The following is a 22,226-nucleotide window of genomic DNA, read 5'->3' as shown; positions in this document are numbered from 1 at the left end:
TTGTATATTCTTCTAAAATTCTAACATTTTTATTATAAACAGAATAAAACCAATAAGTTTATTTTCATTTATTTAAACCAAGAAAAAGTACAGAAATGTTGTGTTACATTTTGGGAAGTCTAACAAAATGTGAAGCAAGATACTGAACTTCTTGTTGATCTTACCTGGAAAAATCTGTCCCACCATCCATCCACCCAATAAAAAAGTTTATTGCTTTCTTTTTTTATACTATGAATTCTTGTGGCTACAGTAAGAAAGACACAGTCCCTACCCTTAAAGACTTTAGATAAAGAAACAAACACAAAAGCAAACAATTATAATAGTGTACAAGGCAAAGCACACGGTGTTGAAGGTGGCACATAAAAAGGGGCACCGAAACCAGCCTTGGATAGTCAGGGAAAGCTGCTGGAGGAAGGTGACATCCAAAGAGATTTCTGAAGAAAATATTTGAATGGAAAATAAATGCATTATGCCATTTAGTTGCTTTGAAATTCTTGGGTGCAAGCATATCAGTATTTTTAGCCAATAGCTATTGTGAAATCTTCATGAATCTCAAAAATTTCAATTTGCCTTTGCAGCTCAGGGGGCCAATGACACTCTGGGAAACCTGGCCCTGGATACAAGTCTGCTGGAGGAGTTCTTGGGCAATGATTTCGATTTGGGGGCCTTGTAAGTAATGAGAGCACTGCTCTCCATTTGATGTTTTAAAAATTATGAAAAAATTAAATGGTCTAAGAAGTGTTCCCTCCACTTCTATTTTCTAGAAGAGCTTGGATAGAGTTGGTATTATTTCTTCTATAAATCTTTGGCAGATTTCACCAGTGAAGCCATCTAGGCCTGTAGTTTTCTTTAGAGGGAGGTCCTCACCTTCCAATTTAATATCTTTAATAGATGTCGGGCTCTTCAGGTTATCAATGGGTAGTTATCAGCTTAGACAATTTATGTCTTTCGATGAATTTGTCTGTTTCATCTAAGTTGTCATATTCACTGGCCTAAAGTTGTTCATTATATTTCCTTCTTATACTTTTAATGTCTGTGCAGTCTATAGTGATGATCCTTTTGATATCAGTAATTTTTGTTGTTTTTTTTTTTCTTGAGTGATCTGGCAAGAGTTTTACTAGTTTTCTTAATCTTTCAAAGACTCAGCTTTTGGTTAAATTTATATTCTTAATTTTTTTGTTTTTCATTGATTTCTGTTCTTATTTTCTGATATTAATATAGCCACTCCAGCTTTTTAGAATTTTTAATGTATATGTAGTAAAATTAATTATTTTCTCTGAATATAGTTTTGTGAATTTTGATAGATTGATAGTCATATCATTACTACCATGATCACACACAATATTCTCACTAACATTTCCCTTATGCTTCCCCTTTGCGGTCAAACCTCCCACCCACCCTGAGCCCCTAGTGACCACTGGTCTGTTCTTTGTCCCTATAGTTTTGCTTTTTTTGAATTGTCACATAAATGAAACCATATTGTATTTAATATTTTGAATGTGGCTTCTTTCACTGAGTGTAATATGTCTTTGATCAGTAATTAATTTCTTTTTATTGCTGAGAAAGACTCTGTTGCATGGTTATAACACAGATTGTTTATCAGTCACCCATTCAAGGACATTTGGATTATTTCCAATTTTTAGCAATTATGAAGTTCCTATAAATATTCATGCACAGGTTTTTGTGCGATCAAGAGTTTTAATATCTCTAGGGTAATAGTTAAAGATAAAGACGGCTGAGCCGTACTGTAAGTGTAAACTGAACTTTATAAAAATCGCCAAATTTTCTAAAGCTGCCATCCATTTTGCATTACTACTAGCAATGTATGAAACATCCAGTTGCTTCTCTTTATCACCAGCTCTTGGTATTATTGGTTTAAAAAATTTTATTATAGCCATTTTAATATGTTTATAGTGGTATCTCATTGTGTTTTAATTTATATTTTCCTAATGACTAAAAATGTTGAGTATCATTTGATGTGCTTGTTTGCGAGTCATACATTTTCTTTGGTAAAGTATCTTTTCACATTTTTTGTTCCTTTTAAAAAATTGGAGTTGTTTCCTTATCTCTGAGTTTAGAGAACTCTTTAAATGTTCTGGATATAAGAACTTTCTTGGCTATGTGATTTGTGAATATTTTCTTCCAGTTTGTAGCTTGTTTTTATTCTCTTCGTGGTGTTTTTCCCAGAGCAAAAGTTCTAAATTTTGGTGATGTCCAATTAATTATATTTTTCTTATATATGGTTTATATTTTAATATAGGTTGCCTAATTTATGTTCCCAAAGATTTTCTACTGTTTTCTTACAAAAGTTTTATATTTAGATCTGTGATCCATTTTGACTTAATTTTGTATACAAGGTTTGAGATAAGGTTGAGATTTATTTTCTTATTTATGAATATACAATTATTCCAAAATAATTTGTTGAACAATCTTTCTCCATTGAATTGCCTTTACACTGTTGTAAAAAAATCAATTAACTATATTTGTTTGGATCTATATCTAGACTCTCTACTGTTCTACTGATCTATGTGCCTGTCATTTTGCCAATGCCACACTATCCTGATTACTGTATTTTTATCCTAATTCTTAAAATCATATACTGTAGGTCCTTCAAATTGGTCTTCTTTTTCAAAATAGTTTTGGATATCTAGTTTCTTTGATTTTCCACATAAATATTAGAATCAGCTTGTTGATATCTGTATAATCCTGTTGAGATGTTTATTAGCATTGTATGAAGTCCAGCAATCCATTGGAGGAAAACTGACATCTTAGCAAAATTGAGTTTTCCAATCCAGGAACATGGCATATCTCTCCATTTATTTAGGCCTTTTTTGATTTCTCTCATCAGTGTTTTATAGTGTTTAGCATACAAATCCTGCACATATTTTAAAAAAAATTTATACCTATATAATTTCATGGTTTTCTTTCAGCTATCATAAATAATACTTTTCCCTAAAAATTTTAAGTTCCAGTTATTCATGGCACATGTATAGAAATATTATTTACTTTTATATATTGGGCTTGGATCCTGCAATCTTACTGAAGTCATTTATTAGCCTGAAGAGCTTTTTGTAGATTTCTTGGTATTTTCTATGCTGACAATCATGTCATCTGCATATTGGAACAGTTGGATATCTTTATTTCCAAATTGTATATCTTTTGATATTTTTTTCTTGACTTATTGAACTGGGTAATGGGTAAGACTTTGGGTATAATGGTGAATAGGGAGGAAGTGAGAGCAGACATCCTCGCCTTGTCCTTGGTATTAGGGGGCAAGCATTCAGGTTTTTAATCATTAGGTATGATATTTGCTGTAAATTTTTTGCCGTGCCCTTTATTAGCTTAAGGATATTCTATTCCTAGTTTGCTGAGAATTGTTATCATGAATGGATGTTGAATTTTGCCAGATGTTATTTCTGAATATATTATAAGCATATAGTTTTTTTCTCCTGTTAATATGGTGGATTACTTTGCTTAATTTTTGGATATTGAAACAGATGTATTCCTAGGGCAAACCTCAGTTAGTTTTGGTCTTTTTATATATTGCTCAATTCAGTTTGCTAAAGTTATGTTGGAGATTTGTGTCTATGTTCATGAGAATATTAGTTTGCCCTCTGCTTTTCTTATATGGCATTTTTCTGGCTTTAGGATCAGGGTAAATATAGACTCCTAAAATTAGTTGGAAAGTGTTCCCTCTGCTTAAATTCTCTGGGTGAGATTGTGTGGCATTGGATTTATTTCTTACTTCAATATTTGATAGCATTAACCAGTGAAATGATCTGTGTCTGTAGTTTGTTTTGTTGGAAGATCTTATCTATAAATTAAATTTATTTAGTACATTCATGTTATCCCTTTCTCCTTGAGTGAGTTTTGGTGGCTTGTTTTTCCCCAACCCTCCACCCCAGGAACCTATCCATTTCAAATTTATGGGTGTAGAGTTGTTCATAGTGTTTCTTATTAGCTTTTTGTAGACTCTGAGGAGTCTGTAGTGATATTCTCTCTTCTGTTCCTCATATGGGTTTTTCTTTTCTCTTTTTAAAATCAAACTCATTAGATATTTATCAATTTTATTGATCTTTTAAAATAAGAGGCTTTTGATTTCATTGATTTTCTTCATTTTGGTTGTTTTCAATTTCACTGATTTTTACTCTTATATTTTTATTATTTTCTTCTACTGCTTGCTTTGGATTTAGTTTGCTCTTCTTTTTCTAGTTTCTTAAGGTGGAAGCTAGATTTTAGTTCTTGATGTGAGGCCATTTTTTGTTTCCTAATTTAAATATGCAGTGCTATACATTTCCCTTTCTGTATGGTTTTAGCTGCCCCTCTGTTTTTGATATGGTATATTTTAATTTTCTTTCAGCTCAAGAGATTTTCTAGTTTTCCTTGATATCCTCTTTGACTCATGGGTTGCTGGAATTTTGTCATTTAATTTCTAAATGTTTGGGAATTTTCCATATATTTTTCTGTTACTGATTTCTGGTTTAATTCCATTATGATGGAGAACATGCTTATGATTCTAATTCTTTTAAATTTGTTAAGATTTACTTTATAACCCAAGGTCTGATCTATCTTGATGGAACAGTCATCAAGATAGTGATTCAGCTATTGGGTAGAGTGTTCTATAAATGCTAATTAGGTCAAATTGGTTGACATTATTGTTCAGGTCTTCTGTATCCTTGCTGATATTTGTCTACGTTTGTCTATCACTGTGAGAGGAATGGTAAAGCCTTTAAGAATGATTGTGGATTTAGGAATTTTGGTTCTAAGTTCTTTTCTTCCCAGCACTTAAAACATTTTGACCTACTATCTCCTGACCTCCATGGTTTCTGATAAGAAAGTTATTCGTTCTCTTATATATAATATGTCATCTTTCTCCAGCTGCAAGATAGTTTCTTTATCTTCAGTTCCCGGCAGTTTTTATTATGATATGGCTGGGGATGGGCATGGTTTTCTTGAAAATTACACTGATTGGGATTTGCTCAACTTTTTGAATCTGTAAATTTATGTTTTCACTACATCTGGGAAGTTTCCAGCTATTATTTCTTCATATTTATTTTTCTGTACCAACATTTTTCTTTCTTTTTCCCAGGGCTCCAATGATACAAACATTAGACCTTCAATAATGAACACAGGGCCCTGAATCTCATTTGATTTTTTTTTTCCAATCTTTTTTTCTCTGTTGTTTATATTGGATACTTTCTATTGATCTATCTTCAAGTTTACTGACCCTCTTGTGTCATCTCCATTCTGTTATTAAGCCCCCTGTAAATGCCCTCCTTTCCCCATCAAAGAAAGACAGTGAAACCAGACCTGAATTTCAGTAGTAATGGGGAAACTTGTTTGCAGATATTTCTGGTACCTGGATCTTGTTGCTCTTTGCCAATAAAAACATCCTTGCCAAATGACCATGGGAAGAAAGGGAACTGAACATTTTGCAAGCTATACACATGCACATACACACACACACACACACACACACACACACAACTGGTAAGTTGCCACAAGCTTGAGTCCACACTTTGAGCCTGCTGTTCTGCTCCAGGCACTGCGTGTGAGCTGAACCCAGACACTAGTTGCCCTGTGCCTGCTCTCACATTCCTCTCACTCCATCCAAGCAACAGGCGTGAATTCCTGTGGGGAGGGAGGGCAGTGGATATAACCTTACCATTGCTGACCTGGAAACAACCTGCCAGATGAATTCTAGTCTCTCTCTCCTATGTGACTTCTTAAGAGAAGGTACAGCTGATTCCACCAGGGTTCTGTTTAATCATCAGAATCACTTTGAATACTAGCAGAGAGAACTTTAGCTATTTGGGGGGAAAAGTGAACAAAAGTCTTATTTGAAGAGCTGTCTTTTTACCTGGGAGTTCTGAAGTCTGCCATATAATCTTAGTCCCCATGATAATAATGATCTTTCCTGCAGGACCAGAGGCATCTCCCTATAGGCTATTGCTATTGGTTTGCTCAATCATAGTCACTCTACCTTTGGGGTGTGGTATAGGAGGGGTGTGAAGGTGAACTAAAGGAGGGAGTAAATATTGTTGAGCACTTACCAAGTGTTGGGGAGTGTTCTTGGCACTTTACCTATTGGCTTATTTAATTACATATTTGATTTTATACATTTCACTCTCTTAACAAACTCTGTCAAATAGGCACACGGTTGTCCATATTTTACAAATGAGGAGGCAGAGGTTCAATGAGGTTAAGTAACTCTCTGTAAGTAAATAAGTGGCAAAGCTGGGATTAAAACGTGTCTGGCTCTAGAATACATGCCCTTTCTTCCACAGGCATCTTTTAGATTAATTGATATTTTAAGTGATATTTTGGAGGATTGTGACCCTTAAGGAAATATATTAAATGTGTCTAAAGTAATCTGCCAAAAGGTGTGACTCAGGACAGATCTGAGCCATCCATAGTTTGCAAAGATTGTCAGAGTTCACGCCCATTAAAGAAAAGTTCTATGATCAGGTAACCTGTCCTTGCTTGATAAAAACTGCTCAGGTGCACGCAGTTCAGCGGGGCTGCAATAAAAATCTGAGAGAACAAGTGGAAACAGGCCCAGTTTATGATGGCAGGGTTGTAGGGCTGGTTCAATGAGCATGACATCTGTGCAACCTACTCAAATACTCTAAGTGTGGGGTGTTTCTAAACACCAGGCTCTTTTTGCAGGTTAGCTGCATTCCTTCCGACAGCCCTGAGATGGAGGTTTTCTTGCCTAGGCTCATGGCTAGTAGCAGAGCTGAAATCCACACCTGAGGTTCCTACAGATCTGATGACTCTTCCTCTATTATATTGCCTATAAATTGTGCTTTGAAAAAATGTCTGTGACAACTCTTTAAACCATTGAAGAGACTGTGTAGCTGCAAATGTACCGAGAGCCAGTTTGAATCTCACAGGCAGATCTTCAAATCTCAAATGTATTAAAAAATGGAATTCTTGGCTCTGTAAAATACATGCCCCAGAATGCTGCTCTGTGGAAAACTGGTCCCATGAAATGCTGTGGGGGAAAAAAAAAAAAAGTTCCATGATCAATAAATAAACTTATGACTCATTGGCTTAAAATTAAATGATATTCTTTACTGTAATACTTTTTAGAACCTTCGCTGTGCTAATGTTCAACTTGGAAGGAAAATGTAGTGTTCTTCACACTTATTTGGCCAGGAACCCCTTCTGGGAGGCATGTACCCATGGATGAGCAATGGGTTATGCTGCTCAGGGATCATCATGTTTCTGTGGGAATCTGATTGGTATGCTGGACTGGAGCAGTCCTGTTGGCATGTGAAGGTTTCTGAAAATTGCTCTTACCCTTTATTTCCTGTGTGGCTGAGTCCAGGGCAGCTGTCTGCCCAGGAGGAGCAGAATGAAGTCCTCTCTGAGTCCCTGGGTTATCCAGCCAGTTCCCTACTAGAGACAAGGGGAGCTGTGCTAGTTGGACACAATGGGCAATGTCCAGGTGGGGAGAGCTGCTTGGAGGGAGGGAGGCTAGATATTTAGAGGAGAGCATAACACTCTGGAGGATGCAGTGAAAAAGGAAATGAAGTGTGTGTGTGTGTGTGTGTGTGTGTGTGTAGAGAAAGGAAGACCCTGGAAAACAGACTAGTGCATCTTCAAAGCAGACTTTGTTTCCTTGGAAAACTTGTGAAGTGACACCTATTCACAGTGACTTCATGGGAGGGGACCTCAGAGACACATTAGGTCCATGAGGAATCAACTCCAGGTTTCTGTCTCAGCGGTTGAGCGTGGACCTAGGATCCAGGAGATCGCGGTTCAATTCCTGGTCAGGGCACATGCCCGGGCTGCGGGCTCGATCCCCAGCAGGGGGCGTGCAGGAGGCAGCCGATCAGTGACTCTCTCATCATTGATGTTTCCATCTCTTTCTCTCCCTCTCCCTTCCTCTCTCTGAAATCAATAACAAGGTATAGTTAAAAAAAACCTCCAGGTTTCATTGAATTTCATTCTAATGGTTGAGCTTAAGCGTCTACTATTCTGAGATTTACTTAGGACTTGGTTTATTGGGGTTGGATGGCAAAAGGAGTTAGGAGTCAATGACCAGCTGCTTGTTTAGTTCCACGACCGGTAGAGTGGGGCTGATACGCTCTTGACTGTGATGCTGAGAAAGGCAGGGAGGCAACATGAGTAGTTCTGCGAGAAGAGCTCATTAAAGGCTGCTTGACTTCATTGACCGGTTTGACTTCTGGGTTCAAATTGAGTCAGTAGGAGAAAGACTAAACAGAATCTTGGGCTAGAACATTACTGGAAATTTCTCGATCCTAAAGGTATTTGTGGAGAATGAAATAACCTACAGTTTTAAATTTGATTAGGACAGTCCGTATTGAAAACGCCGTGTTCTGTAGAGCATGAGCTCTGGCGGTAGACCACCTGACTCCAGCTTGACTAGAGGTGGGATGAATAACCTCCTGGAGCCTCAGTTTCACTGCCTGTGGAATAGGCACAATACCAGTACCTTTCATGTGGTGGCAGGAGAGAGACCAGATGAATAAGCACCTGCAGAGGGCAAGTGCAGTGCCTGGCCCAGAACAGGTTCTCTAAACAGATTACCTATTTCTAAAGCAGCAGAGGAGGGGTGGGGACGGGGTCAGAGTCCTTGCATTTGCTGACATAGGGCTAGAGGGGAGGCGTGGCACCATGCTTTCCTTGCCTCCTGCTGCCCTGTCATGAAATAATTTTCTTGGGTTACCTCCCCTTTCCTGTCCCAAGTTCTGAGTGGTGGGTACAAACCCTAACTAAGCTCAGTCAAGTAGTATTTATTGAGTATCTACCATGTGCTCACAACAGGACACTATGCAGGACACACACACACACAGACATACACACACTATTAAGACATGTGAATGTCCATGTGGAAGGATAGATCACACACATGAAAAACTGGAGAAAATACTTTCAATAACAATTTTTACAGTTGGGTAATGGGTTACAACCGTGAACAAAATAGATGAAACCCTTCTCAGGGCAATGTGGTAGGAGGCCATCTGCCCTGGCAGGGCACCCAGGCATTTTTCTCTGAGTTGGTGGTGCGTGGTGATAAAAAAAAAAGCAGGCTTAAGGATTGTTTTAAAATTCTCTACAGACAATGTATTTCCTTATTACCTCTTCCTGGGTGACCCTTCCCGTTCCTTCCCTGACGGCACTCTACTGCTCGATTGCCACTCTAGTGGGAAGGGAAAGACAATGGCATGTGGTACAAAGTGGTTCAGCAAGATAAGAAAAGTAAGCATGAGGTGAGGGGGCAGAAAGTGAGGGGTGGGGGCAGGCTGCCATTTTAGAGTGGGTGGTCAGGAAAGCCCTCTCTCGATACATGAATTTATATATATAGTAGTATATATATGACTATATGTAGTGTAAAAATGCAGATATTCATGCTTACGAAGCACCAGGCACTTAGCTTTGTACCAGGAACTGTGCTAAGCCGAGCTCACCGTGCGAGGGGGCAGTGGGTGTGCGAAGGCACTGGGGCGTCATTGAAGAAGACTGGGGATTGGACTGTTGGGTCTCGAGTAGTGTTAGCTGGATATTCACATGAGGCCCGTGTCTTAATGCCGCGTGCCCTGTGTAGTGAGCCATAAGCACATACTAGGCACTCAATAAATTCTTGCTCAACCCTGGCTGCAATCTGGAAGAAACGCTGGCTGCCCCGGGGCAGCACGCAGATGTCAGGAATGTGTATAACCTCAGCCAGAGCGAGCGTGAAGCCTGTTTTGCACCCTCTCTTTGGGTTTGCCTGGCATGCAGCCTCCAAGGGACTGCTTTTCTCCGTTCATCCTTCAAAACACAAAGCACGTTGTGTGTCTCAGGCAAGTTACTCTAATTTTATTTTTTATTTTTACAACTGTTTCCTACAGAAGCTAGAGACAGGGATGGCCCCTCAAGGAGTGACCCATGGTATCTGTTGCTTCGTAGGCCCACTTCATGAAAATCCCTTTGATTTAATAGGTAAAGTCAGAACAGGAAGTCACAAAAGAGTCTCAGGGGCATTCCTGGGATTCCTGATGTGGTGCCTGTGATTAGGAAAGAGTTAGCAGTTTAAAGCAGTCCCAAATAGCAGTGTTTTTCTGGAAGTTAATCATTGCCCTTGTTTAACAATTTGCTTACTTATTTTAAATAGTTTTCTTAGTTTTGAAAGTAGCTATCATTAATTCTTCACTCAAATTCTCTGAAAAGAACTGCAATTAAAAAGAACTCTCAATATATTAAAATGCATCAAGCATGGAATACAATGAAATAAAGGAGTAGCTGTGATGAGTTTTGGAAGGGAGAGTACAGTTTAAGGAATGCATTTAAAATTTAAAAAATTTTCATTTTAAAATTACCAACACATATTGCTGCCACTCGGCCCAGGGGCCTTTGGTTCTCCACAAAGGAAGGGAGCATGCATTCCTGCTTCTAGAATGCCATGCCCTATTTCTTGAGTAAACTGATAATTTACTTATGATTTTTAGTTTTTACTCACATTACTGAGTTCAGTGGTGCTGCTAATGTAAAGGTAACTTAACTGCCTAGAATCTTGAAAGTGGCATTGGAAGATCACAGAGTCAATCACCACATTCAAAATATAGATTTATAAGAGTTATACATGTTCAGAAATTAAGAAGTAAAATGGTGCAATATATATGGCTTATAATGAAAACCAGCAATGCTCTGCCTTATTCCCATATGTCTGAATTTGGCTCTCCCAGAAGCAGATGCTTTTTAACCCTTTTAGATATTTCTACCACCTTTTATCTAAATGATGTTTTTATATTGCTGTTCTTGCTTTATACATTTTAATAACTTAATATTACCTACAGAAAATGTGGAACCTTCAATTGTATTATTCCATTCCCCCCATTCCCATCCTCTATGCTATAGTTGTCCTAAGTATTATAACTACACATATTATAAACTACAAGAGAATGTCATAATTTTTGCTTGCTACAGTCCTATGCATTTTAAATAAAGAGAAAAAGTAATTTGCATTCATACATATACAATTTTTTATTCTCTGCATTTCTTCCTAAAGTTTCAAGTTTTCATCTGTCATTTCCTTTTGGCCTAAATAATGTCTTTAACATTTCTTTATTGTGCATATGTGTTCATGGATTCACTTAAAAATTGTTTTTTTTTGCCTGGCTGGCGTGGTTGAGCATCCATCTAGGATCCAGGAGATCGCGGTTCAATTCCCGGTCAGGGCACAGGCTGGGGTTTCGGGCTCGACCCCCAGCAGGGGGCGTGCAGGAGGCAGCCAATCAATAGCTCTCATCATTGATGTTTCTATCTCACTCTCCCGTCCTCTCTTTGAAATCAATAAAAACATTTTTTAAAAATTGTGGTTTTTTTTGCCCTGGCCGGTGTTGCCCAGTGTTTAGAACATTGGTCCATGCACCAAAAGTTCTGGGATTGAATTCCTGGTCAAGGACATGTACCTGGGTTGCAGTTCGATTCCCACCCCCGGTAGGGGTGCCTGTGGGAGGCAACCAATCGATGTGTCTCTCTCATATAGATGTCTCTCTTTCTCCCCCCCCCCTTCTCCCATCTCTCCCTCCCTCTCTTTCATTCTCTCTCTGAAAAGCAATGGGAAAAATATCCTCAGGTGAGGACCAACCCCCCCCCAAATTCTTTTTATCTAACAATGTGTTTATTTTGCTTTCATTCTTTTTTTTTTTTAAACATATCTTTATTGATTCCAGAGAGAGGAAGGGAGAGGGAGAGAGAGAGAGAAACGTAATGATGAGAGAGTCATTGATCGGCTGCCTCCTGCACGCCCCTAACTGGGGATCGAGCCCGCAACCCGGGCATGTGCCCTGACCGGGAATTGAACCCTGATCGCCTGGATCCTAGGTAGATGCTCAACCACTGAGCCACGCCCGGCCGGGCTGCTTTCATTCTTGAAGGATATTTTCATTGAATATAAAGTTCTAGATTGCCAGTTTTGATTTTCTATAGCACTTTAAAGATTTTCTATAGCACTTATTGCCTCTGGAGACTTTGATGAGAAGCCACTGATCATGTGAATCATCATTACCCTACGTATAATATCTTGTTTTCCTCTGGCTACTTTTGAGGATTTCTCTTTATTTTTGGTTTACGGCTATGTAATTTCAATGATCTAGATGTGGTTTTCTCCAGATCTACCTTGCTTAAGATTTGCTGAGCTTCTTGAACCTATACACTTATGTCTTTTACCAAATTTAGGAAGTTTTTGGCCATTATATCTTTAGTTTTCTGCTTCACCCTCTCCGCAAGTTCCTGAATCTCTTTTTCTCTCCCTATTTTTTAATTCATTTTTTTCTCTGTTCTTTAGATTGTATAATATCTATTGATCTGTCTTCAAGTTCCCTTATGCCCCCATGATTTTTAATTTTTTAATTTTCATATCTAAAATTGTCTTCAATTGCAGAGCTTTCTTTAATTCTTTTTTATAGTTTCTATATCTATGCAGAGATTTTGTATTTTTGAAATTTTTTATAAACACATTTTCTTCAACTCCATTAAGCTGAGTTACAGTAGCTGCTTAAAAATCCTTGTTTGCTAATCCAGTATCTGTATCATTTTTGGATTGGTGTCCACTGACTGTTCTTTCCCTTGAGGCTGGGCTGAGTTTTCCTGTTTCTTTATCCAGTAATTCTCATTTTGTTGTTGTTGTAATAATGAATTGCATGTTTATGGATAACATTCTTTTAGGAGTTGTTTTCTTAGTTTATTTATCAACTTAGAGTTGGTAATCAAAAGATGCTTATTCCTACTGAGTCACTGAGGAATTCTTCATTGTATCCTGGACATTGTGAATGTGGGCATTTTTAAATATTCCTCGGAAGAGTATACATATTTTTGTTTTACCAGGTAACTACTTTGCTTAGACTCAATTTGTAAAGTCTATCTCTTGGGCAGTAGCTCAAATTTCAATTCAGTCCTTATTTGCCTTGGCTGGGCTGTGTGCAGTTAGCTCCACACATGGTTGGCTTCAGGAGTCGGTCAGACACTCAGGCAGAGTTTATCCACAGAATCTGTGGTTTCTTCTCTCTAAATATCTCTTTTCCAAGATTCCCCTTTCACTTTCAGCAACTGGGTTTGCCTCTGACTCTGTTCTCTGGTTCCTTAGGCCGGAAAGATTATAGGTTTCTATTGGCATTTTAGCTGATTTGTGGTTCTGACTTCAACCAGCCCTAAGACTAAGAGCTGTAAACAGGTAACTCATCTTATGCCATTACCTTTGTCCAAGTTTCAGTGCCCCTCCAGAATCTTCTTGCTTTTGCCCACTTTCCATTGTTTTGGGGTAAATTTAAATTTTTTCCCCAGAGTTCATAGTTTTTATCTGTTGGAGGGTCAGGTCTAGTAGGAGCTTACCAGTCATATCAGAAACAGAAGAACTTTTTGTGATTCTTTTGCACTCCTGATTTATCTACCTGTTTGTTCTCCGTCTTTAACGTGAAAGGCCTTTTTGAAAACGTCTGTTCCTTCATTGTTTGTTCATGTTTAAGATATTCTCTGTGCAAGCCATTCTTCTCAAAGGATGAGCTTCATTGTAGGGTGACCAGGCAGGGACTGGCCATTTTCTTGGGTGAATTAAAAATATCATTTCCCCTCCTGAGGACATCCTATTTTTCTGAGGAACAACCTTCAGATTTCTCATTGTGGGAAATCTGCTTGGATGCCTGCAAAGCCAAGTTGAGGAAATGTCTCACAGTTCAGCATTTGGACTTTTAATTAATCTTTCCATTTTTAGCCCAGTAGCTCCACAGTCTCCTTGGATTCATTTCCCCAGAGAGTAAGCTTTTTCTGCTTCTGTTGGGAAGATGGAGGTAGTTGCCTGGCTCTATGGGTTGGGGAAGCAGATCTAAGGGTCCGGCTGTCCCTTCATCTAACTTTCATTCAGTCCTATTATTCTCAGCCCCATCTTAGCCCTGAATTCAGAGGCTCCTGGTAACTCCAATGTCTTGGGCTTTCCTGGGGTTGTATTTTAATTGGATAACTTCCTGTTGGCTCCTATGTCCCCTTTGCCATCCCCAGGAAGTCTTGTTTTTGCTTTTCCTGTCCTGCTGATCCAGTCACCATTCATACTAATTCTGTCTGCATCAGTGTCGTTGAAATACGGCCTGGTGTGGTCTCTGCTCAGGGGCCCTATGTCTTTTCGTGTTTATGCATCTTTATTCCTTTACTTTCATTTGGGTGGGGTTTTTGGAGAACCGTAAATGTATGTTCTCTCTTCCCTTACTAAGAAGAGGTGAATAAACTATAAAGGAATGATTCGAGAGGAAAACATAACTTTCCTAATAAATAATAAAGGCAGCCAAGAAGAACAAGACAGCTTACTCTCTAGCAAGAGAATCAAGTGGATGGTGTTGGTGCTTAAGTGTGACTTGGAATCACAGAGTTTCTGAGCCATAAGGGACTTGTGGGCTTTTCAGAATAGAAGTTTTCACACTTTGCTAGTGGTGGTACTCATTTTTTAAAATGAAATTTTACTTGTACCTCAATATACAAATGTTATGATTTCCCCCCTCCCCAGGCATTAATTTTTTTTTCTTTTATAAAACCCCTGAGCTCCTTCCAAGAACTCTGAGATCTCCCAGAGCACAGATGGAAAGCCCTTGCTTTAGTCGTGATATGTTACATTGTCTTGGCCCAAAACAGTCTGCACAACCATCGCTCTGGTGTAAGTGCTTTGAGAATGTTAAAAAGCAATAATAATGTTAATTAAAGTTTCCTGAGTATTCTGTGGGTTTGGGGCATTATGGGTTTATACACAGAATCTTTAATTGTCACAATGAAGCTCTGAGGAAAGAGCAATGATTATTCCCATTTGTAGGTGAGGAAACCAAGGCCTGGAAAGGCCAAGCACTTGTTTGTTTGTTTATTTATTTATTTAAAAAATATATCTTTATTGATTTCAGAGAGAGGAAAGGAGAGGGAGAGGGAGAGAGAGAGAGAAACATCAATGATGAGAGAGTCATTGATCGAGCCCACAACCTGGGCATGTGCCCTGACCGGGAATCGAACCCCGATCGCCTGGATCCTAGGTCCACGCTCAACGGCTGAGCCACGCCCGGCCGGGCCAAGCACTTGTTTATAGATACACAGCTAAGAAGTGGAACAGCTGGGATGCAAAGCCCAGTCATTTAACACAGGACACTGGGCATGGTCTGGCGCCTTGGCCCCTGGAGCCCCTGGAACCATCCCTGGGGGTGCCGCACACTGAGAGCCGCCTTCCATTTGTGACAAAAATATAATGATGGAACAGGTTACAACAGCAAAGCAACGCATGTCTCTCATCCTCAGGCAACGCGGGCTCCCGGACACCCCCCCCTACTCTACATCAGACTCCTGCTCCCCTCCACAGGTCAAAGGTGAGTGCCCTCCGCCTCCCGCGCAACGTGCACTTTCTTCAGCCCTGGGCGGTGAGGGAGAGGGACCCTTCTCACCTGCGTGTCCCCCAGGTGCCTGCTGCCCGGCTCGGGGAACCCCAGCTCCTCTCCATCCTGCGGCTGCACCTGGGCCGCTGCCCGAGCGCCCCCCGCAGAGCTCGTGGGAACCCAGCGCCCCGGGCCTTGTGCACAGCGACTTTCACACCTGCCGCGCCAACACCGGCCATCCCGCCACCGCCCTGGGCCAGTCCGTGTGCTCTCATCTGGGGATAAGTTGTTCTTTCCATCAGCAGCCTCTATGCCACAGCCCTGGGTAAGCAAGATACTTAGGAAGGACCTCGGGCAGCCTGCCCGCGGCGGGCCGGAGAGAGCGACAGCAGCGCCTGTCCAGGAGATGGCAGTGTTGAGACAGCTATCACACAGGGCCAGGCCCCGGCTCTGGGCTTTAGACCACCTTTTAATTAAAAACGCACTAAACCCAAGGTCCTCCTCCTTCAGTGAAAAGCTAAAGTGTCAGGAATATGTAGGGAGGTTCTGGGGGATGGAGGAAGCCCTGTTTGCATGTGCAGCCCCAGCTAGATACCCAAGGGAATTTGTGACTGAGCTCTCAGGAAAATATCTGTTAATTAAACATTCATTCATAGTCCTTTCTTTTCTTTTCCTTCCTCTCCCCCTTTTGTCCCTTTCATTTCTCATTTTGGACCTAAAAGATGGCAAAAGGAGTAAAGGCCAACAAAAATTGTGGTAAAATTCCATGTGGAAAAAAAAAAAAAGTCCAGTGTAAAATGTATACCTGTATTTTAAGTCCGTATCTTCTCTGTCTCAAGCCGACGTCGGCCTTTGCCAGTTTATATATCAAGTAGGTGAATCGCAGGCCCATTTGGTAGAAGAAAATGAAGTTTGAGACCAGCAGGACTCATGGAATAGGGTCTTGCTTTGTCCACTCCATGCATGGTCCTGGTTTTGCAGACTAGTAGGGCTCACGGAACCTTAACTTGTTAGAATTAGACTTAGGAAGGCAGAGAGCAGAGACCTGGAACATTAAATTTTATTTACTGGAACAAGGAGAACAAAGGAGGACCCTAACCTTCATTTTGGTTTCTTGATTTTAGAGCTTCGTTGCCACCAACAAAGAAGAGAAAGTGCACACAGGTGCCGGAGGACTCCGGGGACTGTCAAATGTGGGCCCATGACTCCAGACCAAGTGAGCCAACCTGGGACCTGTCACTGCCCTGCCCATTCAATCAGGGCTTTTTTAACAGCCTTGGCACAGCCTTACAAATGATTTTCTCTCATAGAAGGGCAGTGATAGGCGGGGGGAGTTTATTTCTTCCCTCTTGACGTGTTTCATGGATTCTTAGGGGGGTCATACAGGAGCTCCCAGGAAGAGATGCCATTCTGTCTGTCTGCTGGAGATGAAACATCAGCCCTTTCAATTGCAGGGGCAATGTGTCTCAGAGGACCCAGACCCCAGGCCTGGGGAAGCTGTACAGCTGGCAGCACCTTCAAGAGCCTGCTGGGGCTCATTGCTTTGTCCAGTGCCATCTTTTTCAGCTGCAGTGCACACAGATAACATGGGACATGGGACAATGCACATCTGGTTCAGCAAGCCTGAGGTGGGGTCTGAGATCCTCTCAGGGGATGGATGCTGCTGGCTCATGGAAGGTACTCTGAGAAGCAGACTTTAGATTTCTCCAGTGGGGCAGGAAGAAAGAAAGTTGAGCTTCCCTAGAACTCACTTCAGATTAGCAGGTTCCCAGTAGATCTTTGTTATTTTGTAACATCATTTTAGAAGTCTTTTAGCACAATCATTTGATGCCCACGTGGTCAGCCTACCTTGTTCTTTATTTTATATAACGTGACACATTATGTTTTGAGCTTAGAGACCTGATCAAGTTGAGAAAAACTGGGGTCTTTGACTCTGGAGCCTTGAACTTCAGAATTTTCAGAGTAAATGCTATGGCACTTGCTAGAGAAAAGAATAATACTACACGCCAATTCTATCAGCCAGTGTAAATAATCAAGCGTAGGCAGTGTGACTAGCACTCCAAATTCAGGGACCAAGTCACATGTCTTATATTCCCATGCGTCAGCTTGGCAAGAAGTCCAAGATTTCCCTCTTGGGGCTCCCTCTCCCACTATTGTCCCCCAGTTCTAGAGGTTTATCCCACCCTGAAAGGAGAGACATGAGACTTTCTCACCCACTTATGTTGCTGTTTTTGCCTTTCGTGGCTATATAAGAGCTAGTCCTTTTAGGGATGTCTGGCCTCAGCCCAAGCAAAGGCTCTGGGGGTCCTTCAGTGGACGATGACTTCACCCTCTCAGCTGAGTCCTACACATGGCCATATCCTGGGAGCGCTGTGGCAGAGCCGTGCTGGACATCCAGCCCTTGTATCAACCAAGCCTCTTGCTGTGCTCTTTTCTTTATATAGATCCACTGTGGCCAGCAGTTGCTTGATTTTTTTTTTTTTTAATTCAACCCTAGAAACACAAAATGCAAAATAAAGGCCCCTTTCCAGATAATATGGAGCTCTCCATCCACCTTCCTATAAAAGGTTACTCTAATTTCTGTAGGGATCCTTGCATCCAGCCTGCAGCCTCAATATGATTCTCAAACACAAAAGGCTGAGTAAATTCCTGGCCAGATGAGAGAACCATCTGTTCCCTCTCCCACAGATGCAGCAGCTCACTGAGAGTACCGGGCAAGTCACCCAAACCTTCCAAGAGTTTCCTCATCTAACCAGACTGCTGCTCAATCTCCTGGTCGTTTCAGAGTTAAGCTCCATCCTGTGATGATTTCTGCTGCCTGTCCCTGGAAAGGGCCTTGATTTCTCACCATCTCCAGAGAACAGCCGTGGAAGACTAACTGAAATGCCCCAGCAGATAGGAAACCTCGAATCCCTTGTTGAGCACCTATTCAAAGGTCCTTGAAAGCTGGCTAAAGATGACTGGCTCCAGACAACAGGTCTAGAGCAATAATGAGCAGATGGGCCAAAAATAATGGGGGAAAAAAGAAAGCAAAATTCAAGTTAATCCAAGTGCCATGTTTTCATTACCGTTTATATTTTCAGCAAAAGTTTTCTAGTAGAGAGCTTGGATTTGGTGTTGCAGAGGCCGAGGGTTTTTACCAAGGTCCCGGGGGAAATGTCACATGGGTAGAGGAAGGAGGAGCTTATGCTAGTCTTATAGGCAGGGTGTTTGATGTGAGATGATATTCTAAATCAATCAATAAGGATATTCTGGTGACCTTCTCCCAAGCAATTCACTTTGGCCAATGGTTCTAAGATGCCCATTTATAGGGCTAACAATGTAGAATTACTGGGTTGCTGTGAGCAGATGTAAAATCTTGCTCTGAGAGAAAGCAAGAGCAGGCTCCCATTAGCTGGTTCTGACCCCACATGGTCTGGATGTCAAATATGAGACGGTTCCTGGCCCCACCTAATCTGAACCCCAAATATAAAAGGGTTCATGTCCTCATATGGTTTGCACCTCAAATATAAAAGGGTTTATCAGCTCCAGAGTTGTGCCCTTTGGCCCCCAGTGAGAGGTGCAGTGGCTGAACTCGCACTGCAGTCGGGAGACTCTGTCTCCTCTCTCCAGCAACAGGGAACTTTCAAGCCTCACTTTTCTTGATTGGCAAGTAAGAGTCGTAAGTTCTACTTCACCCACTTCCAAGATTTTTAAAAAAAGAATGCATAAAAAATATTTTGAAAGTCATTCCAATGCAAGCTATGAGTTTTCTCCAAAAGGTTGGGGCTTGGGCAGATTGCTGCCTTCACATTTCTGCTTCTCTTTTCTGCTATGTTTTCTTAAGAAATCCTCAGTGTAGCATGAAGGGAAGAAAAAGGGTTGACTCCCATCTCTTCCTCTTAACACCTGTGACCCTAGGTGAGTTATTTCAGGTCTTCAAACCCATTTTCACTTTTGCTGAGTGAGATTAAGAATCTTTTCCTCATAACTTTCTAAATCTGTTTGGCTTTATCTACTAAAGCATATCCTATGACCCAGTGATTCCCCTCCTCGAATACACCTAACAGAAATTTATACACATGCCCACTAAAAGACACGCGCAAAGGTATTTACAGTAGCATTACTCATAAAACCACAAACTGAAAATAACCAAATGGCCATCAAAGGTAGGATAAATTGTGGTATAGTCACACAATGGAATACTATACAGCAACGAAAATGAACAAACAACTGCTGCTTGCAACAATAATAAGTGAATCTCATAAACATAATGTTGGGCAAAAGAAACCAACACATACGAATACTATCTTATCATTCCATTTCTACAAGCTGCTCCGTGGTGTTAGAGTTCAAAATAGTGATTATTCTTGGGCAGAAGAAAGTAGTGATGGGAAGAGGGCAGGAGCACTGGGATGTAATATTTCTTGATGGTGGTAGTTACCTGGAATATGCATTTTATAAAAAGCTATCAGATTGTATGCTAACGATCGGTGTGCTCTTCATCATGTATGTTATACTTCAGTAAAGAAAGTTTATTAGCCCGGCTGGGCATGGCTCAGCGGTTGAGCGTCGACCTAGGATCCAGGCGATCAGGGTTCAATTCCCGGTCAGGGCACATGCCCGGGTTGCGGGCTAGCCAATCAGTGACTCTCATCATTGATGTTTCTATCTCTGTCTCTCCCTCTCCTTTCCTCTCAAATCAATAAAAATATATTTTTAAAAAAAGTTTATTAAAAAAAGGATCCTTACCTTGAAGATGAGTTAATGTTGATGAGACACTATGTCAAATGCCTGGGACAGTGCCTGTGGTGCAGAGCACACACACAGGAATAGTAGATATTATTATTAGTATTAATTAGTCCCTGAATAGGCTCAGGTTTGTGCCTGGAATTTCAGTGTGAGCTTGTGGTCCCAGATTCCCATTCCTGGGGCTCACCAGCTGAGAGCCAGCTCCCAGAGAAGCCACAACTATGTCAGTCCTTTAGGAGTGGCTGCCCCGATTTCCTTGCTGCTATGAGGAGAGAGGGTGGGAGATGCCATTATCTTTGAGGACAATGCCCCCTGCCCACCGCCCAGCCTCCCTCCCAGCACCTGCAGGGGTGGAGCTGGCCTTTCAGTTGCTTTCCCTGGCACCTCACCCTTGCTGCCATGCTTGAGAGGGAAAGGGCCTGCATTAGCTGGTATTCACTCACATCAGATAGCGTTTCCATGGAGACCCAGAACAGCCGTATTTGCCAAGGCTTCTAGGGAATAACTGAGTCACCTGAGCTGAAACAAGTACGTGTGATAATAACGCCGTTGTTTAAACTCTTACTGGTGACAGACATTGTGCTGAGCACTTACAACAGACATTACTCATTGAATCCCTTCAACAATCCCGGGAGGTGTCAGAAAGTTACTCCCATTTTGCAGAAGAAGAAACTGAAGCCCTGAGTCCTCAAACCATTTCCCTAAGATTATATATCCATTAAGCACAGAGTTGTGATTGAAACTCATTTCCAGACTTGAAGCTCTTGAACTTCCTTTATTCTCTCTCCATTGGAAGAGAGAGGAAGGAGAGATGGAAGAACTAGTTCCTCCCTTTCTCTGAATTTGCTGTAAGCAGGAGAGTATTGGAAAGGTTTGTTGCTGTTGTAGTTTTGAAAATACTTAAGGCCAGGTAACTTTTAGAGGAATGAAGAAGCCAGGGCTCCTTGCACTGCTGACCCCCTTATTCATAGCAGGGAAAAGTTTTCTTAGGGTTTTGAGAAATTGTTCCCAAATCCATATTTACAAGAAGCAAAAAAACAGATGTGTTGCTTAGGTGACATGCGATAGTGATACCCCAAGAAAAACATGTTTTCTGTGGCATTTGGGATCAAAAGCAACCTGAGGCAGCTCTGTTATTTATTTTAGGAAATCCTCAGTAAAAGTATAAAGAAAGAAAGTTAGGTGAGTGAAAGAAAACCCAGCCACTCCCCCCTGCACGTTCCAAGCTGTGGGCTAAGCGCGCGCTCTGTAGGAGCTAATGTCATATTTCTGGGTGGTTCTTATAGCCTGCACCTGAGCTCATGAACAATCACTGTTTCCCTTTCCCTCCTGATGTCAGGCATGAGTAATGGTGGGGAGTTCAAATAAAAGGGGAACAGCAAACGTACCAATTGAATTTGCATAAAAATTATCTGCGGTTCAATCGTGCAGTTAGGAGGCTTACTTAAGTTAAGACAACTTGCGAAGTTAAGCAAAAATAGTAGCTTACATGTATAATATTGCTGTTATTTGACCGTTTTTGATATACAAAAGTATCAGTTTCATATAGTTAATACCACATACTAACAAGATGTTTTCTGTCACCATGTCTTGGTATCAGCTTCTGAAAGCCCTGTTGCTCTCATTCTCTCTGCTGTGTAATGTCTCAAGCTGGGCAGGACACCTGTTTTAGTTTCCGTTTCTCAGTTGAGGGAAGTAAGACACTAAGTGAATAAATAACTCTTCTAAGTTCAAACAGCTAGTTGGGCCACAGAATCTTGGTGCCACCTGGGACCTGTAATAAATTAGAATGTATTGATTGCAATTAACAAAAACAAAAGACAAAAACCAAACCCTCAGACTGCCTTAAGCAAAAAATAAACAAACAAACAAACAAAAACAAAACCAGAGGCTTTATTGGCTTCTGTAACCCAAAAGTTTAGGATTGGATCCCAGAGCTCAAATCACACCATCAGGACTAGGTGGCCATCATTCTCACTGTGCCTTCTGCTGTGCTGGCTTCTTCCAGACAGGCTTGTCCCCTATGTCCCAAAATGGTGCCAGCAGCTCTTGGGAATGTTATCTCGCAGGGTCAAGCCTCATGGAAAAGACGCGGCCTCTTTGAGCCTGCATTCCCAGGAGTGCTGAGACCCACTCTGCTAGGAT

At 41.0% G+C, this 22,226-nt stretch overlaps 1 protein-coding gene across 1 annotated transcript in view; it reads left to right on the top strand.

Moving 5' to 3' along the window:
- Positions 1-541: 541 nt before the first annotated feature.
- The window catches only part of MYRFL (myelin regulatory factor like), a gene marked incomplete at its 5' end in the record, with an annotated part of 80,491 nt that continues 58,806 nt past the window's right edge, over positions 542-22,226 (top strand). The window contains 4 exons of the mRNA XM_081127769.1: positions 542-669; positions 15,277-15,344; positions 15,435-15,675; positions 16,475-16,566. Of these exons, the coding sequence (XP_080983895.1) occupies positions 542-669; positions 15,277-15,344; positions 15,435-15,675; positions 16,475-16,566 (529 nt within the window). The remainder of the gene's footprint in view (positions 670-15,276; positions 15,345-15,434; positions 15,676-16,474; positions 16,567-22,226) is intronic.

The sequence above is a fragment of the Miniopterus schreibersii genome (genome assembly GCF_964146895.1).
Source record: "Miniopterus schreibersii genome assembly, chromosome: 2".
Lineage (NCBI taxonomy): Eukaryota > Metazoa > Chordata > Mammalia > Chiroptera > Miniopteridae > Miniopterus > Miniopterus schreibersii.
Note: the sequence above shows the minus strand (reverse complement) of the source record. Positions and strands in the feature narration are given on the sequence as shown.